Below are 17,217 nucleotides of genomic sequence, written 5' to 3'. Positions count from 1 at the left end.
CAGGCTGTTCCGCAGAAGCAAGCACAGCTACACTCTTTTATATAATCATGAGGCAAACGAATCATGAGGCTAGGGATAGAGATGGAAAAACAAAGAGTTGCAGAGATGAAAGGCGTTTAGGAGTTATAAAAGTATTATTAAATACTTAAAAGGGAAAGTTATTTTCAGCTGCTCCAAAGTCATTTAGTGAAGCAGATTTTAACTGACTGGAGAAAAACTTCAACAGCTACTGTTGAGGTGTGCCTGAGCAAGGCACTTGACCCCTTAACTGCAACAGCACAATCAACAAAGACAGCTGCAGTTACACTGGGTGTCATCTCAATTCCAATGCGTGCAAGTGCTTAAAGAAAAAACAGGGGAGTGTATAACCATGCATATAGGTGAAATATGACATCACAATGATCTCACTTTATCCTTGCCCCTGTGAGCTATAATTTTCATCCCACTCATGCAGTGAATGACATCAGTGTGTTTCTCTCTGCAGCATCACAGTGATCTTTATAATGAGCCTATACACACTATCAATACAGGGATGTCTCACTGTGAGAGATGCACCTTAAAACAAACAGCAAATATGTCTATTATAGAGGAAAAAATTATGTTTCTGATGTGCAGTTTCTTTTTGCCTTTTTGTGATATTCTGCATCATTTAAGCGTTCAACTTCTAGAGCAGGGATGTCAAACTCATTGTACATCATGGGTGGGACCAGTGAAACTCCCCTTTCTGTCAGTGTGAAGAAGTTTAACTATGCCTTTAATCGCTATCTTGATATAAAAAAGAAGTGCACTTTCAACAGTGTGTCTCAATTCTTCTACATGATAAAGAAATGCTGCTGCAGTAAATGAAAGAAATCGGTCAGCGCGACTCTTTGGGCTGAAATTGTCAGAAATAAATGTGTAAAATTACTGAAAAAGTTCTAGTAGCTCATTTCCCAGACTGTCCTGTAATTATAAAACAGAAAGTCAAATATCCTTATTTGTTTTTGTTGATGTGTGTGTGTGTGTGTGTGTGTGTGTGTGTTTTTTTTTTACTGTGGACCCAATGTAAAAAACAAAACAGACATTTCTTTAGTAAGTGGAAAAGTGTAAACTTTTCTGTCACTTAAATGTTTATCTATTAGTGTTTTATTAATGGCCAAGGGGAAGGAAAAGTTGTAAAACTTATGAAAACACAGCTAAAAATCCAAAATGTGTATTCTTCTTCACAACTGGACTCTTTGCTGGGAAGATTCTGGCCCCCGGGCCTTATTTTGGACACCCCTGTTCTAGACCGTTTGAGAAAGCACCTCACTACATTTCAAAACCACCACAAAACAATCGTGTGGCTACAAACATCCTACAGAAGAAGAGCCTCTTATGTCTGCTGGTACAGTGAATCCATCCCAGAGAGAGATACTGAAGTCTGTTTATCCATAGTTTATTAACAGAAAATGAATCTGCAACTATTAAAATCTATAAATCACGTTAATTATCACTGAAACAAATCTGCATCATTATGTGAGGATTTTGTTCCCTGCCTGAGAGCAAGCTGAATATCTTGAAAACTCTGGAACTGCAATGAAAAATTATAACAAATTTTTAATTGTCATTTGTCGGCATTTCATAGACACAGGGATCACTCAGAGACTCATCAACACACAGAAAGAGATCAATATTATATTTTTTAGTTTTTCACATTATTTCAGATATTCTAAAAACATTGTGCTAATGCTGTCACAAATGCCTGCCAAACAATGCTGCGATAATTAAATGTTAAATTAAATGTTGCCTTTAATGGTGAGTGCCGCTGTTCGTTAAGCAGCAAGTAAAAATGCAATTAATACTTAGTTGTGACTTTTTCCAGATTGATATTTACAGCTACAAAGCTTTAAAAATCTTTCTAATCAGTCTTTAAAGTTATGTGTCACTCCTGATTTGTATCGTTCACAAACACTCGTCTTGTCATCGTCATACATTCCTTACATGAGTGTAACTTTGTCATCTGTGCTGCACCAGCCATAGACACACAGTGGAGGTCAGGGAAGCAGGAAGAGTGCATTAAAGTAGTGAACCAGACCCATGGCTGCTACCGAGGTCAGTGCAGGACAGTGGCCAGTAGAGGGCATCAGCCCCCGTATCATTGTTGGGTGGTTCCTCCTTCAAACCAGCATGCCTGCATCCTGAGGGCGTGTTGTTGATTGTGGTGCGCCTGTTGCAGAGTCTTCCTCCAAAGCAGAATGAGTCAGACCTTTCGTTGATGTAATTTGTGCCAAAGCTTCATTTACAGTTTACTACAGACACCCTCGTGAGCAATTATATACAGCAAGTTAGAAATTTGTATCTTATACAAAGATGTAAAACAGTAAGTTGATTTCTCCTGACGATGTTTCATTGTATCATCCATTTCTGTGTTTTTTTTCTTTTCACACGATATTCATACACAGTTTTCTCAATTCAGCATTACTTAACTTCTTTTTAAAACTATTTTTAATTCATGATATTGATCACTCTAACTTGACAGTGTGAGTTGTGAAACTGAATTGATGATTTACTAAATTCAGAGAAGACAAGAGAATATTTAACTGCATTTGCCATTTTGTAAAAATGTACATAGTTCATGTATTGGCATAGTATATGTATGTTAAAAAAAAAAAAAGCTATGTGCATTCTCAGTCTTTGTGAAGAGTGTTTTGCATTGTACATTTCCAAGTGCATACAAATTTCCTGCAGCACTGCAGTATCTCTGTATTATACCGCAGCCCCACGCTCTGCCTGCCTCACTCCCCCTTGCTGGTATCTCCTCTGTAACTCAGCTTAACCTTCTATGTCTTTCTAGGAATCACTTTTTCCTCCCATTTATTTCTCCCTTCTTCCATGTTTTGTCCTATTTGTTTCTCTCAGTCCACAGTTTTTGTTAAAGCTTAACTTTCGATCTCCAAAACTGCCTTTGTTCATATTTGCTCCAAAACTAACATTTGAAAACATATTTGGTCTCCTTCCACTTCCTCTGACATGATCTGCAATTCAAGCTCAACATTTACTGTCATTACATATAAATGTACATGATTATGAAGAGTCTACTTTCCTTCCTGAAGCTCCTTATTCCTAACAGGGGGAAGCGCTCATGTGCACGTGTGTGTGATAATGAGGGGGAGGTACGGGTGATGGAGGCATGGCCATTGGAAGAGCCTGGCCCTGGGGATGTGAGGAGTGAGACCTGGGCAGGGTGTGTGTGGAGGGATAACCGGTAGGCTGTGGGGGCATCTGGTAGCTTCCTGCAGAAGAAGAGCCGGAGGGTGGGCTGCCCGGTCCCCCCGCTTGGAGGTTGCTTTTTGATGGGGCTGGCGGAGTCTGGTTAAGCTGGATGGAGATGTCGCTGGAGGCCTCAGAGGTGCTGCGTCCACGTTTTGGTGGAGGCCAGGAGGAGTCTGGTTGGAGGAACTGGCCGCTATAGTCGCTGCTCTCGGACAAGCGGGGGCGGTAGAGCGCAGGGTGGGGGCGGTACATCTCTTCTTCTGCATAACGTTTCATGAACAGATAGACTGACATCACACCGGCCCCCTAAAGAGATGAGCGAGATTACATTATATGTGACAGTGCGTATTTTGTTCAGAGACAACATTTCAAAGAAACAGTAACGAGTAGGTGTGTGGGATGTGATTATGAATGACTAATAAAAGGAGACATGAAGAAGAATGTATAAAATAAATTTAAAGGTAAAACAATAGCCAACAAGGAGTCCAGAGAAAAGAAAAGACGAGGGAAAAATCGGAGGAGACAGTTAGTTTACACTGAATCAGCCACTGCACCACATTAAGAGCAGGGCCACTGATGACAGGAGAGAGGCAGCTGCAGGAGGGGGAGGAAGAAGGAGAGAAGGAAGGGATGTGTGAAGATGAGGACTCACGTGAAACTGCACCATGCATGAATTCACACATGAGCACAGCTGCACGGAAACCCTGCTGTTCTGCATCATAACCACTGATACCTCACATTACCTTCAGAATACAGATCATCACACTCAGCAGGCAGTACCTGCACCATGCCAACTGTGTTGCACGTGTGCAATCAGACACTCAAGCACACACTATAGCCCCTGTCAGACATCTCTCATATATTACAGCGTCAGCTTCATTTCTCTGTGACCACATGGTCACTTTTTCTTAATGCTGGCTTGTCAATTTTTAAGCAGCACAAGTTTGAACTACCTCCAGTCACATTACAGGAAAGCAGGCACAATATTACAACTTCACGTGTCCCTTCTGTTACTTTGTGAGCTGTTAAACTCTCACCCTAACATAGGGACATTTGGCATGATGGATTTTTGCTATTCCAAATCCACAGGAGACAAGAAAAGTCTTTCTCTTGAAGCCTGTGTGCCAGCGGTGTATCGCAGCTTTCTCTCAGCTGCAGAGATCCTGCTCTTAGTGACACTAGTGGAAACAACCAAAGTGTTGATAGGACACTTTAAATTGTAGTGTTCAAAAGTGTTGTTATACTTCACAACAGTCAATACTGGCAATGTTTTTCGACAGATGTGAAGCAAAAGTTATTGATTAGTGTAGGTGTGATTCTAGGATATATATATATTTAAGAGGAATGGCACAATAAGATCCAAGAAGGAGTCATAGGGACTATGGGAAAACATAAATGTCTTTCAAAAATAAGGATTGTGTTGAAAATTTGGTTAGAAGTGATCTTCGAGTGTGTTGTGTCCTGATACACTATTTTTAATGCTCTTAATATTTTTCTATCTAACATTCACACTCTGATGGATGCATTTGGCCCAAGGATATTTGGCATGCAGACTGGAATCGAACCACCACCTTCCAATTACTAGGTAACCTGCTTCACCACCTGAGCTACAGCCACCCAAATTTCTACAGTGCTTTAGAGTACAAATCACTTTTAAACACATGTTGCATAAAATGCAACTTAAACACCTTTATCTGCTTTATCCAGAATCTTAGAACTGTAGTACCATGAGGAAACCAATGAAGAGACAGGGAGGACATGCAAACTCCACACAGGGAGTCCCCCGCCCACCACAAGATTCAAACCAACATCTTTCTTGCTGTGAGGCTGACAGACCTAACCCCTGCACCACCAGCACAATATGTAATATAGACACAATGTATTACTAACAACAGAACTGATAATGGTCGAGGTTTGGAAATAATCACTGTGCGGCTTAAAGGGTAAACTATAAAAACTACAAGGGGCTGAGCCCAGACCTGAAGAACAACCCCACACTAGAATCCCCCATAATCCCCTATACTCAAAAACTACCGGTCTCCTGGCAACTGCCAAACCCAGACTCATCCATCAGATTGCCAGATGGAGAAGAGCGATTCGTCACTCCAGAGAACACATCTCCACTGCTCTAGAGTCCAGTGACAGCATGCTTTACACCGCTGCATCTGATGCTTTGCTTTGTGGTTGGTGATGTAAGGCTTGGATGCAGCTGGATGTCCATAGAAACCCATTCCATGAAGCTGTTCCTGAGCTAATCTAAAAGCATCAGCATCTGCTGACCCTGCTTTGTGATTTTACGTGGCTTGTCACTTCATAGTTAAAATGCTGTCAATCCCACTCACTTACACTTTGTTATAAAACCACTAACAGCTGACCGTTAGCCACAAGGAAATTTCACGCTCGCACTTGTAAAGGTGGCATGGAAGTGGCCACAGGTGTACAAAGGAAGAAATACCTGAATTCATTGATTTGGATGGGTGAGTGAATACTTTTGGCAATATAGTGTATTTGCACACTCTGATACTCTGAGGCAGACGCCTAACACAGGAATGGGAATCTGGAGATGCCCCTGATGCAGTGGGAATATTTTAATGAAGCAGTGAGGAAAATATTGTATAAGCGAACCATTTCTGAATGACAAAATGCTGCGCTTTAACAAAAAGATGAAGCAGCCTCACGTTTTCATGTCTGAAAAGGGCCTCTCACTCTCTTTCCCATATTTTCTAACTAGCACACACAGAGCCTCGACTGACCTCTTTGAGTAAGAAGGAAGAGGCAGCGAAGGCAAAGGACCAGCCGTAGTGGTAATTGAAGAACTGCTCAGGCTCTCTGGGACGGTTCATCACCTCGTCATTAATACTGGAGATGTAGAGCACCAGCCCCACCACCAGACTGAGGCCTGCACACAGCACATTAACAATGACACTGAGTGTAAGAAAGAAAGTCACATACAAAAGTGATCCAGACAGCCACACCAATGTGTGCATAGTGAACGAGAAAGATGGGGAGGGACCACGCCAACTAATTAGCTTTCAAAATACTTACACTGATAAAGAAATGGAAAAGACACCAGAGAGACAGACGAGAAATTTCATATCAGTTATTCACAAAGACCTTTGAACATTTTTCCTTTTAGAATGAAAACAGTCTTTTTAAAAATAAGATTCTATTTGCAAAAAACAAAATAAAAATAAATAAAATAGAGCATACTGTCACTGTGGATTACTTTCAGTGGCAAATGATTTTAGCATGCAGTTAACATGTAATTAGGTTCAAGATTCAAAGCACTTTTGTGAGAATTTGATTTAAAAAGGATATATCAGCATATATCAACGTAACCTGTCACACCACCTTTGAGTTTTTCCAGGTTTAACCATAACACCAGTGTTTCTATAACCAAGTGCTTAACATACCTTTAACAACCTCAAACATAATCCCATAAAAAAAGTTTCAGATCCTTTAGTTGCTATGATGTGATGATTGCAACACAATACAAGGAAAGCCACATTCTTTTTAATATATGAGTGGATGTTCTTAATGAACATGCTGGCATACTGTATGTCATTCACATCCTCATCAGGCAAATAAATAAATACATAACAATAAATCTTCATTATAAAAATGTCTTATTATGTTAACACAACTTAATTAATAACTTACTTCACTAAGACAGACTGGCAGCATGTCAGGGTATGAAAGCTAGGAAAATGAATTACTAGGAGGAAAATTATAATTTAAGTATTATAACGTTCTCTTATAATGACTGCTGTTTCTGATTAGGTGTATGTAAGGATATTTCTCTAAATTAAACAGTTACTTGCTATTTATCTTTAGGCAGAAGAAGGAGAAATCCCGAAAAAAACACTTAAAATGTAACAAAAGAAAGAGAATAATTCTGCTACTCTAACATGGCATGCTAATTAAAGTCATGCAGTCAGAACTGATGTAGCACGCTGTGAAAACTTGAATATGTTATAGTGAAAAATTCAGTATATTCACTGTACTGGAAACAGACGTGCCTTTCAAAAGTGAACGGATGATCTGGAATCAGCCAGAAGCATCCCATACAACATTTAAACCTCTCTTTTCCAGGAACACTTACCTGCCCTCCACCTTACTTTGGCTATGTTAAAATTATGAGATGCAACATATGGCCAACATCACAGAATCAATACTCAAAGACAGCATCATGCTGTAAGCAGCGAATATGAATATTTCACCGCAACATTCAAGTGCACCACAGGGCTGTCAAGTGCTTATGCCCTCTACGTGAATGGCCTGGTTTCGTTGTTGACTTAAATTTGAAACTCGTGGGAAATGTAGAAACCGTGCTGCTGTCAATCCTGCAGCAGAAGTACATCTTTATCTGAGTTAATGCCTGAAAATCCAGAGGAACACACAGGCACGTGCACAGTCAGAGGCAGCAAAAGAAGAAGTGTTGAGTGCGAGACAAAGGGGAAGCAAACATGAAGGTAAATGGCGCAAGGAGGCGTGCATATGCAGCTCATCTGTGGTGTGTTTGTTGGGGGAAGAGATAAACAGAAAAAGAGAGGGAGGGAAAGCGAGTAACAGAGAGAGCGGGAGAGCCTCTAACCAAGATTAAACATCTGTGGCCCCGTGCTGTTTTTTTATTTCCTGCGCTGAATTCTGTTATATTAACCAGAACAAGGTGTCATTGCACCCAGCCTGCCAATACAAACTACAATATTTACCAGACTACTGCGTCAGGGATGCCAGTGGAACATCCTTCCGCACACACCACTGCAGCAACAATGACTCAGAAATAATATCCTTTGAATGAAGGGGTGAGGAAAGGAATAGGAGGAAGGGGAGGGGCTGGGGAGGGAGGGTTGAGAGGGGTGTGTAGTAGGGAAGGCAGGAGGAAGGCACAGAGAGGCTTAGTGCAGCAGAGTATGTAAGCAATTTGATACACTTGCCCCTTATTATCACCCTATTATCAAAATAAGGCATTAAGTAAAACACTGTGACACTCCAGCAGAGGCTATAAACATTATGTAACCTTCATTACATAACATTTATTACCTCGTATACTCTGAAATGGCATGTCGAAGTCATCATATCAGACTCTGCGTGATGCTCCTCTGAGCTCTGCGGTCACGCTTCCTCCTCAAAAATGCATGTTAGAAAGAACCGCCAGAGAACACAAGCTCCAATGTGGCCACTGACGATCAGGCTGAGCACCAGAAACGGGAACATTACCGCCATCTGCTGTTCAACAAGACTGGCTGCACTAATGAAGAAAATGCTGCTGAAAAACCTGCTTAAGCTGCTTAAGAAATATTCAAAGGTTTTTGCAATTTCTTTTAACACTCTTTTAAAAATATGCCACTAAAATATGGAGGAAGAGCTACTCCTAATTATCAAGTTAATAAAGTTAATACGAGACAAAGGCAAATGAAAAACTCAGCGGGAACATTCAAAGCAAATCCATTGACCTTTTCTATTGACAGTCTGCACACCTGCATCACAGACCAGAAATAGAGCTGTGATGGAGTGTCTGCATGTGTGACACAGGACACACCAGGACGCTGTAATCAATCACAGAGTGAGGGAGCAGTAACAGCAGGACATGAGTAATGGGCCCCACCTGAGAGGATGAAGAAGATGCCGGACACAAAGGCCAGGATGGTGCGCTGAGGTCGGATGTGTCCGATGTTACTGATGACGAAGGCAGTGAAGACAAAGAGCAGCGACACCATCGGGAAGGGCGTGGCCGTACGCACCATCTCTGGAGGAAGGAGAGGTCACAGTGTTAAATGCAGGTTTTAGGATGTGACCTTAAACTGGGAAGAGAGGCGATGATAATGTCGACCTTAAAATAGCTAAATTAGAGTAAAATAAAGAAAAACTGGTTTATATATTTATTTTTTATATGTCTTGCATGTCTCATAAGACTTATGTCTCATTCTAGAAGAATTAAGTATGAATCAAATAAACGTTATTTTACTAGAAAAATGTAAAAATGGGGTCACGTCCATGAGGAAACTCCTATAAGACTCGTAAAGCATGAACTTTTCCTCTTGGAGAGAACAGGAATTTGTCATTTCCACCTCTAATTCCTTGTAATTTTCTTCTTTCTGACTTCTTTCCAACAAGACTTAAGTAAATGGCTTTACATGGTGCAGATATACAAAAATATAATCACTCACTCTCTACAACCCAGACAGGCCACTCAGGTCATCAGGTTCAAATCTTTTACATGTTCCCAGAGTCAGATCTCAGTCCACAAAGGGTGCTTTCAGTTAGTGTGGATACATTATCTGTGCATATATTCAAAAACAGACTCGAAACCCTTTTATTAACACAGGCCTACACTTAATAGGAGCTATATAGATAAAATTTTCATTGTCATTGTGAGATGGAAAAGATAATAATATAGGATATAATAAAATAATATAGTGAGATAGCTATAAGATTATGGAGTTAAATCAATGAATTTACTAATTCATTAGTAATCTACTGCAATCTGAAGGGTTTAACACAAAATATATTATACCTCATAGAAACTCTTTAACACGAAAAAATAAAACCTTTGAATCACTGGATGACTAATTTTTCTAAACTCAACATCTTTGGATTTCTTTTTCTCAAACTTGTCAACTTACAGAACCCGCTGATGAATTTTAACACTGATGAACTGCTGCACTCAAACATCAGTACCCTCAAACGGTCAGCAGGGGGACACCGCCGCAGGCTCTCACACAGTAGATGAAGTGTAATGCCGTTGCTGTGTTTTACTCACTCAGGATGTTCGCAGTGTTTTCAGTGGTGATCTCTATATCGGGCTCGGTGAAATACTCTGACGCAACACATCTCCCATTTTCTGATCCTGTGAGCAACCACAGAAGGTGGAAAATGTTGGGGTTGGTCAAGGATCAAAGTCAGTGGTGCATGAAGAAATACACTAAAATCAAAAGAGCATGTGGGTCTCTGCAGTCCTGCTCACAGGTAACGATCATGTTTTGTGACAGCTATGATTCCAAAGGCTGGAAGGTTGCTATCTGTCTTTTCTTAGATTTCTGCTCTCTCACTATGCTGCTCTTTCTGTGTGTTTGTCACTGCGTGATGATCAAATATGAATTCAGTCATTCTTTGCATATATGTATATACATGTGCTGTATCTTCCTACCAGCCACAAAGCAAACTCTCCAGAGGCCTGAATGGAGCGCCATCTTCACCTCCTGGCTCTGGTTCTGCTGTAGGATGATTCCCTCCACCATTATGAGCCAATAGTCCGTGGACACGGCCACCCCGACCAGCAACAGTCCGCAGGCGCCGAACACTGTGGACAGGATGGTCAACGCACGGCTGCTACACGTACTCATCTGGAAGGTAGGATGAGAGAGGCAAATCAAAACTGCAGACAGAAATATAGGTAGATATGGAAGGGCTCACTAAGGGGAGGTCATTAGAGACGGGGAAACTCTGAGACAGACATGTGACACGCTCACATGGGGAAAAAGAGCTACAGGCTATCCTCCTGTCCTGCCTTGTTATTGCTAAAGATGAGTTAGTGACACATTCACTGGCAACCAATCCTGTTTAAGGTTAGAGAGGAGCCAACAAAACGAATGATGACTTCACAAATAAAATTATGGAAGGACTAAAAAAAACCCCAGAGCAACAGATATACAGATTAGGAAGGAGAGTTGAGGTCTTACGTGACTCACACATGGTCTTTCTGTGACTTAATTCTGGTTGACTGGGAAAGACTTCTCTGAAAACCCAGTGAACATGCTGTCTGTATAGATTTAAGAGTTTCTGTGTCTGTGTAGCCTCTGCTTAATTTGGAACCTTGTTCAGTGTCATCGGCTTAATAAGTAATGGAGGCATGCGAAACACAGAGAAGGCTGATGCTTATTGTAATTTGTTATACATTATTAGCTATATTGTGAGGTTTATTACAATAATGAAGATGACTTGTCAGCCTGAGAGTTTGAATATTTTCCTTTGATTTGTTTTCACTGCAGTGTTTGCAAAAGTGGAGGACATGAGGCTGACGCTCCTTTCACTTTTCAAAATCTTATACTTGCCCCCCTTTGCTTTTCCTGCTAAAAATCTCTTTAAATCCAGATGAAGGAAGAGAAGAGAGAACAGCTTTCAGTTACTACGATGCACAACATGCCTAACGAGCTTAATGAGCCTAATGAGCAGACGTGAGTGTCTGCCAGACTGTCTTCACCCTGGTTTTTCCCTTACCTTATTAACACAGGTTTTTTGAGCTGCATAGTGTGTGGTGACTCACCTGCTGACACTCCCACTAATTAATCATGGTGTTTGCATTTCTTTACACATTTCCCTATGTATGATCATATAATCTTTAAACATTCTTAACTGGTTTCCTTAGAAAAATGTGTTTCTCTAGCTTTAGACAATTTAATTAGGTCCAACTGTCAACATTTGAAATCACGTAGATGCTGGAGATGTGTCTGTAATGACTTGCATTCATCAGCAGCTGCACACTGTTTTAGTTTGTGGCTTTCACATTCTTGCAGTGTGTGCAGCAATTAAGGTGAAATAAATAAAAGCTGACAGTGTAATAGAAGCATTAAATGGGGATTGCAATCTGACATAAGCCACTAAAAACTGCTCTAGTGTCCTGGTGCTTACTAAGGAAACATCATTTTTCAGGGCTGTGTTCATCAAAACTGTGGGCTAGAGGTAGAATTAAGTAATTCATCCATCCATCTGTCCTCTTCTGCTTGTCCAATTCAGCGTCGTGGGGCTGCCATTGGGGGAGAGGCAGGGTACACCCTGGACAGGTCACAGAAAACCATTTCCACTTATTTATAATCACTAATTAGCCCAACCCCACTAACTGCATGCTTTTGAATTGTGGAAGGAAGCCGGAGAACATGCAAACTCCACACAGAAAGGCCCTGGCCCAGATGGTGGATTTTAACCCAGTACCTTCTTGCTGGGAGGCAACAGTGCTAACCATTGCGCTCTAGAATTAAGTAGCCACTTTAAAATATAACCCTTAACTTGAGACCAGAGTTTATTTTCACCACACCAGGGATGGTATTTCACCCTTACACCATCTAATTTTGGTAAACATGTAGCAACTCATCTGTGGAGGTTCTCAGTCATCCAGGTCATGGTAATCTAAGGAGCTTGGAAAGAAAGCAAAAGAACTTATTTAAACAACAACTCAAGCTTCAACCTCTCGTTCTTTCAATAGAGGACGGGAGTGGAATCATCTATGTTCTTCAGCTGATGTAACACGTTGCTTGAAGGTTTGAAAAATGTGCGCTTGAGCCTTTCCTCAGCATATCACTGCTGCTCTGAGCTCTTATTTGAACTCACACTACACTGTTTCACGGTCATTAATAAAAATCTCCACAGTGTCTTGCATCACCCCCCTGTAAATCCTGACCCCCTTTTTGCTGCACAGAAACTGCAAATCAATTATTCACACCTATTAAACATACGACAATACATTTGCATAAAATAATGACTTAAAAAAGTAACGCTCAGGGTCGCAAATTAATTTAACAGCGTGGGCCATTTATCGTGCACCTCCGACGGCTGTGACAACAGAAACTTTAATGTCAAATAATGACTAAAACATGAGAACCACTTTATTATTCTGCTCTCTCATTGTATGACAAACCTTTGAGTCTTTGAAAAGTCTGGTTACAAAAAAAAGCAGTCTACTGGGGAACAAACTCTTAAAGATTAAGCCTGGTCTCGTCTTATCTGGACACCCATTGTGGGAGATGTGACCACTATAGAAGTTCCCTCGGTTTCTATGCAGCAGCGGGGATGAATAGAGTTTCTTTTGTGCGCTAGGCACAATAATGATGTGTAAGAACAGAACTGGGTGATGGTAGAGGGTACACATTAGAGAAATAGTCTGAGAAATGACAAGTTTGGGCATCTGAAAGGCTGAAAGAAGCAGATGAAGTAAGGAGTGCGTTACTAATGGGGCAGACAGAAGTGAGGAACCACAACCACAAAAAGTCCAGTCAGACAAACACATGAAAGATGTAAAGCCAGTGAGATTAAAAGGAAAACTTACAAGATACATAAAGGGCAGGATGCAAATTGGCACTGTCATCTGCCACACAAGGGAACAACTGAGGATTTGCATGGGCTTAAGCTGCACATGAGTTTCCTGCTGCCCTGGTCTTAACTTTCCTTCTTTAACCGGGGGGGTCTAAATCACACGGCAGGCCAATTTCAGCTCCTGCTGCCACAGTAACAGTTGACTGGTACTGAAAAGTTTAAGTTACAGAGTTCAAAGCAGGGTCACCGTGAACTCAAAATCAACTCAGTGAAATGACACAGCATGATTGGAGGGATAGACCGATGAGGTATAAAGATAAGATCAGAGGGCACAGAGGAGTGGGCTCACGAAGAAATAATCACACCTCCCAATATGTTGGAGGAAATGCCAGAGTGGTCAGAAACGAGTGTGAATCAAAGTGGAGTTGCAAAATTGCACAAACGAGTGGATTTTCCCGAGTTGCTCTCTTAGGCTTGTTCAGCACCATGGACAGCACCCTGTTTTCAGACTTGTTCAGCACCACGGACAGCACCCTGTTTTTGAGCACAAAGTCATACAAATGCACTGAAATCCAAGAACAACAACAAAAATGCGACCTGCTGGCTCGTAAGAGATTTGGATTAAAAATTAAAAGCACTGATTTATTGTGCCAGAAATCTTCTAAAGGGCTGTTGTGGCTTTTGAAGAAATAAGCACTTAGACTTAAGATTGGGTTTGAGTTTAAAAAAAAGAGCAAAGGAGAAAAAAATCAGTTTCCTGTTAGATTTGTGATAACAATCCCATTTTAGTGCTCTGACACAGCCCCTCAGCTCCTTCATCCTGAAAGTAATGAGCCAATTGAATTGGTTAGATAGGAGCCACAAGGGGGACAAAAGGTTTAATTCACTCCAATCTGTCACAATCTGCAGACTGGCATCACCTCTAAGCCTCTCAGGAAAGAGACACCAAGAAAGAAAGCGGCAGTGATGGAAAAGAGGAGAGGATGTGAAAGAAACAACCCAGCTTAAAAAAAAAACGAAAGCAAAAGCAGCAGAAAGAAGAGAAGATGGGGACGAACTATGTGTGGAGAGATCTTTTAAACACAGGCACAGAAGGAGCGTATCGAGAAGATATAGGTTAACACGAGAAAAGACCTTGGCCCAAAAAATGGAAGGAGTACTCGACATGGACGCGCACGACGGGAATGCGCGTACCCCGAATTAAAAGGTGTGCACTGGTTGTCAGCCCTGGAGAAATCAATGAAACCACTCATTAGGAAATAAAAGTCTTCACGGGAACTAAACGTGGATACCATGACTCAGTGGAAGGTTTTGCTCGTGGTTTCTGCGCAGACACACTCTGACAATCCACTCGCATCATTTCTTTCTCTTTTTTTCACGGTGCAAAGCAGATAGATAAACACTGCCACTATACTCTCACGTACCCGCAAAAGAACACCCTAGTACAGAGTGAAGCAGTCACACGAGCATCTATGTGGGTTTGTTTAGCCCCCCCCCGCAGCTGTCACACGCACTCACACGCGGAGTTTTCAGATGATAAACACAGAGCAGGGAAGATGTGAGCGTCTCACGTTGAATAACCGGAATGGGTAAAATAAATAGAGCTGCTCAACGACTTAGCTGTCAGGTAAGAACATCTTTTGCCCCCCCGCCACCACCACCTCGCGTGCGCTCTCACTGGAGCACGAGCGGCTATCTTTACGCTAACACGACTTATGAATTTCAGCTCTTTTTCACAGCTGTCACACAGGCACGTACATTTTAAGTCGGGTTAAATAGACGAAACAAAACGGGGAGTCATGATTATAATTACTACGAAAAGACGCATAACTGCAGGTATTCAATGAGAGGGGGAAATACTCACCGTGCCACGAGAGTCGTGCGCACACGTCAGTAAGCCAAGAAACCTCACACCAGAGAGGCTTGCTGGGTTTTGGTCTCTCCTCTCACTCTCTCCTCTCCTTTCTCCCCTTTCCTTGTTACTCTCTCTCTCTCTCTCTCTCTTCCTCTCTCCTCTGTGTGTTTTCCCTTAAGCCCCCTTACCCATCCTCTAAAATTCCTCACTCTCTCTTTCACTCCGTCTGTCCCAGGCACTGCGGTGGATCGGTTCAGGAAGCTACTTTGGCTACCAAAGAGACATACTGTAGCGGGAGCAGGGGGGTAAAAGTGTCGGAGGGAGAGAGAGTGAGAGAAAAAGAGAGAGAGTATATGTGAGTATGTGTGTGTGTGAGAGAGAGAGGTGGAGTGGAGTGATGTCAAACCGCAATATCGCACTTCACTGTATAAACTGTTGTATAGTAATACTCACTCATCCTTTTTAACATCTATTTTTCTGGTGTTGTCACATTTAAAGAAAATAATTTATGTATTTTTTTTTAAATTTGAATACAGTTTTGCTTTTATGCCTCACTCTGTAAAACTCTTTGAAACTGTCCCAGCAACCTTCACAGAAGCTGCCATAGGCACACAGTTTGTATAAATTACTTGATGTCACATCTTTTAAAATGATTTTAAGGGAATAAATAACGTCCATGTGGTAAACTTGGCAATAATTTCCTCACATGATGAACAGTAATATACAATATTATATATAATTATATAATAAATATAAGTTTTCCAGCCAAGAGAAGCTGAATGAAAAAAGTTGAGGACTCGGTAGTGAGTATCTTTTGAAATGGAAAGGGTGAAAAACTCCAAATTTCACACATTTGCTGTGTGGAGTCTTGAAAATAAACACAAACAATAGATTATGTACCCTCAGTATCGCACAGTAGATAACTAATGACTGAACAAGGACTTTCATTCAACTCCACAGTACTGATGAATATCAGAAAAACATGTAGTAACCTCTCCTTCCCTTTCTCCTCCTGTCCCCTCCTTCTTTGTCTCCTGTGGTCTGTGTCCCTTACTCTATTTTTAGCTGGCTGGTGGAGGATTCCTATATTTTTAGCAACGATATCAATAGTCTACAGCACACTCTGACCTCAGGGCACGAGCGAGAACGAGAGTGAGAGATTAAGGGGGGCGAGAATAAGAGACTGAGGCGCGATAGGAGCCACGAAGGATAGAGATAGAAGCAGAGGAGGCAGTGGCGAAGGAGGGGGATGATATCGTGTCAGAGTGACAGTGAATGATGGACTGCACATACAACTCCAACCACTGAACGCTGGTGGTTCAGCTACACCAAGGCTGATGCTGTCAGGGCTGGAGAAAAGATTGTGATGGAAGTTAAGAATCAGCTTTAGATGTAAAAGAAACAGGCTGATGAGGAAAAGTGTCATTACGTGCTTTATTTTCTGTTTGACACTCTTCAGGACTGCACTGCAGATTAGAAACATATTCCAGACTATTAAGAAGGTTTACCTGTCATTACAAACATAGCTATCTCAGATATATTCAGATTAAAGTCACTTTAATATAAGCAAGTATGAAGTATGGCTTTTTTAAAATAAAGAAATAAATCAACACAAAGATCAGTAATTTTTTTTTCATTAAAATATGCTTTTATATGATATATTCCACTAAAAATTATAATCCTACATGTCCACTGCCTGAACACCATCAGGATAGAAATTACTATATAAGTGTAAATCAGATCATAATACTGATGTAGAGGCCGGGAGAAGACAAGCTACACATATCAACAGCCAACAACAGGAGTATTTCAAAGCGATACAAGCAACACAATAAATTTGGACAGGTGATTTATGAAGAATGACGTAAAAAGATGCAGTAAAGCATTTACAGTGCAGAACTGACAGAAAAGACAAACAGAGAGGAACAGAGATGAAGGGCAGATAGAGAAGGGAGGGAAGTAGACAGGGAGATGGGAAGTTGATGAGATTTTAATGTGAAGGTCAACTTGTTATAACTCAGATCTCCACAGGGATATTAGTCCCATCATGGTGATGCTGGAGGGGCCGGGGGTGGGCGGGGTGGATGGGGGCTGCTTCA

At 41.3% G+C, this 17,217-nt stretch overlaps 1 protein-coding gene across 1 annotated transcript; it reads right to left on the bottom strand.

Moving 5' to 3' along the window:
* Positions 1 to 1,558: 1,558 nt before the first annotated feature.
* cacng7b (calcium channel, voltage-dependent, gamma subunit 7b) lies at positions 1,559 to 15,715 on the bottom strand. Its single transcript, XM_003450666.4, has 6 exons — positions 15,128 to 15,715; positions 10,385 to 10,580; positions 9,998 to 10,084; positions 8,843 to 8,983; positions 5,988 to 6,133; positions 1,559 to 3,540 (listed from the first exon to the last, which is right to left on the bottom strand). The coding sequence occupies exons 2-6, from the start codon at positions 10,578 to 10,580 to the stop codon at positions 3,085 to 3,087; spliced, it is 1,026 nt and encodes a 341-aa protein (XP_003450714.1). The 5' UTR covers positions 15,128 to 15,715; the 3' UTR covers positions 1,559 to 3,084.
* Between the last annotated feature and the right edge of the window lie 1,502 nt (positions 15,716 to 17,217).

This window comes from Oreochromis niloticus, linkage group LG11 (assembly GCF_001858045.2).
Source record: "Oreochromis niloticus isolate F11D_XX linkage group LG11, O_niloticus_UMD_NMBU, whole genome shotgun sequence".
Taxonomy (NCBI): Eukaryota; Metazoa; Chordata; class Actinopteri; order Cichliformes; family Cichlidae; genus Oreochromis; species Oreochromis niloticus.
Note: the sequence above shows the minus strand (reverse complement) of the source record. Positions and strands in the feature narration are given on the sequence as shown.

What these genes read in the sequence shown, in the direction of transcription:
- cacng7b (XM_003450666.4), bottom strand. Translation starts at nt 10,580, where the DNA reads ATGAGTACGTGTAGCAGCCGTGCGTTGACCATCCTGTCCACAGTGTTC. An exon ending in GAGAGTTTGCTTTGTGGCTG is followed by an intron (nt 10,085 to 10,384) that starts GTAGGAAGATAC and finishes GGTTGCTCACAG; the next exon opens with GATCAGAAAATGGGAGATGT. An exon ending in CTTCCTTCTTACTCAAAGAG is followed by an intron (nt 3,541 to 5,987) that starts GTCAGTCGAGGC and finishes TCATCTCTTTAG; the next exon opens with GGGGCCGGTGTGATGTCAGT.